This window comes from Pinus tabuliformis, chromosome 5_1 (genome assembly GCF_031772625.1).
Source record: "Pinus tabuliformis cultivar Carrire ecotype Pingquan chromosome 5_1, CPIR1, whole genome shotgun sequence".
In the NCBI taxonomy this organism is placed as follows: domain Eukaryota; kingdom Viridiplantae; phylum Streptophyta; class Pinopsida; order Pinales; family Pinaceae; genus Pinus; species Pinus tabuliformis.
The window spans coordinates 376118698-376124949 of record NC_142305.1 but is presented as its reverse complement, the minus strand read 5'-3'; the positions used below and the strand labels follow the sequence as shown (position 1 = coordinate 376124949).

Here is a 6252-nt window from a genome sequence, read left to right as displayed (position 1 = left end):
TAAAGGAAGAATTAGCAAGTATACTCAGTAAATTAGGTTGCATCCTACGAATATTTGCAACATTGGGGATTAGTGTCTCTAGTAGGTTGGTGCCTATAAATGTTTGCAGCAGTGGGGATTGACATCACTAGTAGGATGGTGCCTACAAATATTTACAATAGTGGGTATTGGTGTCTCCACTAGGTTGGCGCTTACAAACATTTGTAATAATAAGTTGGTTCCTACAAAGAATTATAGAAAGAAGTTTTGTGGTTTTCTCCCAAAACGATTTCCATGTAAATCTTGTGGTCCATGCCTTGCCACTGATAGATCTCATGTGTGATTGTTTTCTTATAGCTCATGAATGTTTAACTACGTAAAAATTGTCTTATATTAATTCACACCCACCCTCCCCCCTGACAAGTATAAGTGTGTGCTCAACATCTCCACTCTAAATTGATAACTTATTCTTTGTGTTATAGGTCGTGCTCTTAATTAGATTATTGCATGCCCATTTAAAACTCTTGGACATTTTTTCTCTAAATGTGGATGGACTCAACATTTAAGTCTTCTCCTCACTATCTTCAAAACTATGATTTTTTCATAGAGATCGGTGCATTTAGCTATGAAATCCTTAGAATTTACTTTCTTTATCACTCTTTGTTATGAATGCCAAAATATGTGTTGTATGTGGTTCTCTTTCTCCCCTTATCGAAACTCCAATATTAAATCTCCAATCACCTCTTAGAAATTGGCACATTTATTAGTTTCCAAGAAACCCCTAAAAATTCTTACCATTACATGTCGATATTATCATGTAAATGCCTTGAATTTGATTAACAAAGACCCCTCCTCTTAGAAATTGGCATATTTATTAATTTCTAAAAAACCCTAGAAATTGTTACCATTACAAGTCCATATTATCATGTAGATGCCTTGAATTTTATTATTAACGAAGACCCCTCAACATAATTATTTCCTATTATAATTTTTAGGTGTTACAACATACTATAATTTTTAGGTGTCACAAGTAACATACAACATGGAAAGAGTGAAGGTAACAATCTATCTCGTGCTTAATGTGCAACATGGAAAAAGTGGAGGTAATACTTTGTCTTATGTCTTACCAAGCATCACATCTCCTTGTTTTTACATAATCATGAATATTACATGCCCTTGTTTTTACAAGCATGGCATGGTTTGCAACTCCAACTACCATTATCCATGACGATGCTCTACACCATGTGCAATACGTTAACACCTTTTTTGAAACCTTCATTTTATGTGTCAAATTATGACTTTTTACATTTACCTATTTGACATTTTCGAGGACAATACAAAGAACCTAAAGTGTGTTTCAGTAACAACTTCAACTAAGGTTTCACTAATAACTTTTAAGCTATTAACCCTATAAAAGTGATGACTTTTATATATTAAACTCAACCAATTATTTAAATAATACTTAACCCCTACCAAAACCCATTTGGAATCATGTGTGATAGTTTAAAAATATACCAATCCTATTTAAAAATACAATGTTAATATTTTCAATAGGATATTAAAACTACGAGCCAATCTGAACGCTAAGACTTAGTTCTCTAGTATCTTGCATGACAAGAGAACCACTAAGGGATATCACTTCATTCCATGCACAAAGTTGAGTAATACTACTAGTTTAAGGGAACCTATAAGCTTCTAGTACTTAACATTGTCTCTTTCATGGGAGCATATTGAGATATATTAAACCTTTGATTTACACCAAATTGTACGATTCTGAATACTAGGTTGCAGGGGCAGATGGGTGCATGTGACTTGCCATGCAAAAGAATTTTCAATTGATTAGGTCGAACAATTTGTATATTATGATTACTTTGAAGCAAACTTTTGACTTTATATGAAACTGACCGACCAACAAGAACATATTAGGTGAGACTGATTGAACCTTAGATGCTGGTGCCTGTCTACGTAACGAACATCCCTTTAGAATCCTCTAACCACTAAATATATTCGGACCATTGATTTACCGGAAGATTCTCCTAATCATTAAATATAATCAGGGCAGTTGAGATGCCAAGCTAGTAACATTTCATCCTCGAGCTAACTTACCATGGCTATAATGAACATTCAAATTGTCGCAAAGCCCACTGTTCCCACAACAATGGCGGCTTTGTTTCATATTTTCACAGACCCAATTACTGATAACGACTTCCCCTCACACTTTTCAGCTTTATATATTTCAATCTCGTTAGCAGAAACACATCAGTATTGCTTTTGGATTGGAGAGCTTCTCAAAGGGTTTTTTCTTTGCAAACTTACTAAAGTTTAGAACATATCTCGTTTCAGTTGCAGCGATGGGTTTGCCATCATCTTCAGGCAGGCTTGTTTTTCTACTCTCGTTAGTTGCCTATTTGGCTGCCTTAACAAATGCAGAAATATGCCATCGTACCTTCGTTGTAAGTTTGATTTCTCACTACTATTTTCAAGATTAGTTGTTGCATATTTATATGTTGAGATATGAAATATATGTAATATTTGAGGTTTTCAATGGCACAGATCGAACCGAAAACAATTAGCAGGCTATGCCAGCAACATACAATAGTTACTGTCAACGGACAGCTACCAGGTCCAACTCTGTATGTCCACGATGGAGACACTGTCATTGTCACAGTTATAAACAGAGCCCAGTACAATGCCACTATTCACTGGTATGACCACGCGATTCATTGAAACTTACAGTCGTTTTACTAACTATTCTATGTTTGTATGACAACGTTTCTGTAGATTCAATGAAAATTATAGTCGTTTTTCTAACTATTTTATGTTCTTGGAGTTCATGTTTTATGAGACAAATTTTTTTGTGGGATAGCTTTTTTATTTATTTATTTAATAAATAGATTTTATTATTATAGATAAATAAAAATTATAAAACAAGATTTGTAGTTAAATATGTCAGGCATCGTTTGAGTTTTTGTAAATTCAATTATAATTATAAGAGTTGTCTAATTATTTTATGTTTTTTTAGTTATTTTATTTATGGTAAACAATTTATGGGTTTTTTTTTTTAATTTAATAAATAGATTGGTTGAATATGTAAAGTATGATGTGAATTTTGGTAAATAAAAAAAAAATAGAGAGGTTGTTCAACTATTTTATGTTTTTTAATTTTTTTATTTATGTTAAACAATTTTTGGTTAGATTTCTTTTTGATTTTAGTTTTTTCCTAAATCAAATAAATAGATTAGTTGAATATGTAAAGCATGATGGCAGTTTTTGTAAATTCAATAAAAATTATAAAGATTGTCTAACTATTTTATATTTTTGAAATTTTTTTATTTACATAAAATATTTTTTTTCTCATATTGTAATTGTGTGGAGCTTTATAATTGTTCCATGGTTTAGAAAGAAGCAAATCTGGGATGATCGAACAAGACATTGTGGTTTTTTTCTTAATCCAATAAATGAATTTTATTATGGTTATAAATAGATTAAAATTATAAAACCAGACTTGTTATTGTCATTGAATATGTTAAGCATGACCTGCTTCTCTTTTGTAGATTTAATGAAGATTATCTGCCTTATCTAACTATTTTATGTTTTAAGAGTTTTTAATTTATGTGAAACAAATTTTAGTTAGATTGTGTTTTTTGTTTTCATCTCATAAATGGATTTTGTTATTATTATATATAGATACAGATTAAATACAAGACTTGTATTGAATATGTTAAACATGACGTGAGTTCTGTAAATTCATTGAAAATTATAAATATTTTCTCACTATTCTATATTTTTAAAATTTTTTATTTATACAAAACAAATATTAGTCTTTTTAAAAATTATAAATATTTTCTCACTATTCTATATTTTTAAAATTTTTTATTTATACAAAACAAATATTAGTCTTTTTAATTGAATAAATAAATTGTATTATTATTATTTATTGGTAAAAATTAGAAAACAAACTTCTTTGTAGGGCATTCTCTAACTATTTTATGTTTTTAGAGTTTTTAATTTATCTAAGACATTTTTTTTTAAATTGTATTTTCCTTTTTAAAATCCGATAAATGAGTTTTATTTCATAGATAGATAAAAATTATAAAACAAGCCCTATGTTGAATATGTCATACATTACAAAACAAGACTTGTTGAATATGTCAGGCATGGCGTGAGGCAGTTGCGCACAGGGTGGGCAGACGGGACAGGGTATGTCACACAATGCCCAATTCTACCGGGTGGGAGTTTTACACACAGATTCACCATTATTGGACAGGAAGGAACCTTGTTTTGGCATGCTCATGTCTCATGGCTCAGAGCTACTGTTCATGGAGCTATAGTAATCTATCCTAAGAGAGGAAGACTATATCCCTTTCCAAAACCCCGAACCGAAATTCCTATTATCATAGGTGATAAGTTGTATTAATGAGATTCAATACACAAATGTTTGCAAGTCTAATGGTTAATATTGATTCAAATTAGGGATAATATTGTTTTTGAACAGGGGAATGGTGGAACAGAGATCCCATCTCGGTTATAAATCAAGCGCTTCTAACAGGTGCTGCACCCAATATATCCGACGCCTTCACCATTAATGGACAGCCAGGGGATCTGTATCCTTGCTCCCCACAAGGTAATAGCTATTAATTTTTCTCTATATGGTAGATTTCAGGAATATTTAACCCTAATCTTCACCATAAAACTTATAGTTTTGTTCAGTTGAAAATTAACATGTAAACTAAAAGATTTGTTGCATGGATGCAGAAACATTTCGCGTTTCTGTACAACGTGGAGAAACCTACCTTCTGCGAATCATCAATGCTGCACTCAATGACGAGCACTTTTTCAAGATAGCAGACCACGAACTTACAGTCGTAGCGATGGATGCTAGTTATACTAAACCATATAAAACCGATGTACTCTTTATCACTCCAGGACAGACTGCCGATGTTCTTGTCACAGCCAACCAGCCTGTGGGCAAATACTACATGGCAGCCCGAGCATACAGCAATCAGCAACCCGGCTTTTTCGATAACACCACAACAACTGCCATTGTAGAGTATCTTGGACATCTATCTTCTACGCCTCCTCTTCTTCCTATGCTCCCATTCTACAATGACACTGCAACTGTCACTAGGTTTACCAGAGGGCTCCGAAGCCTAGCTTCCCCAGAGCACCCAGTCAAAGTTCCGCTTAAGATAGATGAAGGTATCATCTCCACAGTTGGACTTGGGTTGCTTCCATGCCGGCCGGGGCAGATCTGTGGAGGCCCCAACGGAACAAGGATTAGAGCAAGTATGAACAACGTTTCTTTTGTGTTGCCCACCATAGCCTTGCTTCAAGCAGCTTATTTCGGCATCAATGGTGTCTTTACAACAGATTTTCCTCAAAATCCCCCCATCGTATTCAATTTCACGGGGCAGAACATACCCCAAAGTCTTTGGGCTCCTACATCCGGCACAAAACTGAAAGTGCTTGAATATGGTTCTACAGTGCAAATGGTTTTCCAGGCAACGAACATCTTCGTGGCTGATAACCATCCAATGCATCTTCATGGTTACAGCTTTTACGTGGTAGGTCAAGGTTTCGGGAACTATAACCCACTAACCGATCCCCTTAAATTCAATCTCGTCGATCCACCCCAGTTCAACACGATAGGTGTTCCAGTAAATGGATGGACTGCCATTCGATTTAGAGCTGATAATCCAGGTATATACATACTTTCACAGGGCATTTGGTAATGCCCCTGGTATCTTTAGGTAGATTGCAGATTTTATTAATTAGGTCAATTGTTATACCTCTCTAAATCTTTACATTTCAGAATATTTTTCAAATCTGCAATTTACAGGCGCAACTCAGTTTTGACATATCACTGGGCTATTCACAACTTTAAGTTACCAATTGTTGTGTTTTGTACAGGAGTGTGGTTTATGCATTGTCACTTTGATGATCATATGACATGGGGATTGAGTACAGCGTTTCTAGTTAAGAACGGTCGTGGTCACTTGGCAACACTGGAGGCTCCTCCTCCAGACCTTCCCAAGTGTTAGAGAACTAAAATGACATCAACTGGATCATGTTTGGTCAGGCCCACGGTTTCTCAAAAAGATGTTGACCCGTAGGAATCAAGTACACTTCATTGTAAAGAGTGAGTTGGTGTGATTTGATTATAATAAGCTTAAGGATTTCAATCCGTGGTATGAAAGCAACATTAAAATATGCATTTTGTTGCATATATTTGTATAAATAAGTTGTCATGAAATTCGAAAAGTTTATAAATAT

General features: G+C 34.0%; 1 protein-coding gene across 1 annotated transcript; it reads left to right on the top strand.

Moving 5' to 3' along the window:
- The first annotated feature begins 2330 nt into the window (after positions 1 to 2330).
- Positions 2331 to 6020, top strand: LOC149165015 (laccase-3-like). Its single transcript, XM_089431063.1, has 6 exons — positions 2331 to 2432; positions 2533 to 2684; positions 4135 to 4379; positions 4475 to 4603; positions 4735 to 5679; positions 5890 to 6020. The coding sequence occupies exons 1-6, from the start codon at positions 2331 to 2333 to the stop codon at positions 6018 to 6020; spliced, it is 1704 nt and encodes a 567-aa protein (XP_089287189.1).
- Positions 6021 to 6252: the final 232 nt, after the last annotated feature.

Bases quoted from the DNA above. Each gene is read 5' to 3' on its own strand.
- LOC149165015 (XM_089431063.1), top strand. From the start codon at position 2,331: ATGGGTTTGCCATCATCTTCAGGCAGGCTTGTTTTTCTACTCTCGTTA. The intron at 2,685-4,134 runs GTATGACCACGC...TGAATATGTCAG, and splicing joins TACAATGCCACTATTCACTG to GCATGGCGTGAGGCAGTTGC. The intron at 5,680-5,889 runs GTATATACATAC...TGTTTTGTACAG, and splicing joins ATTTAGAGCTGATAATCCAG to GAGTGTGGTTTATGCATTGT.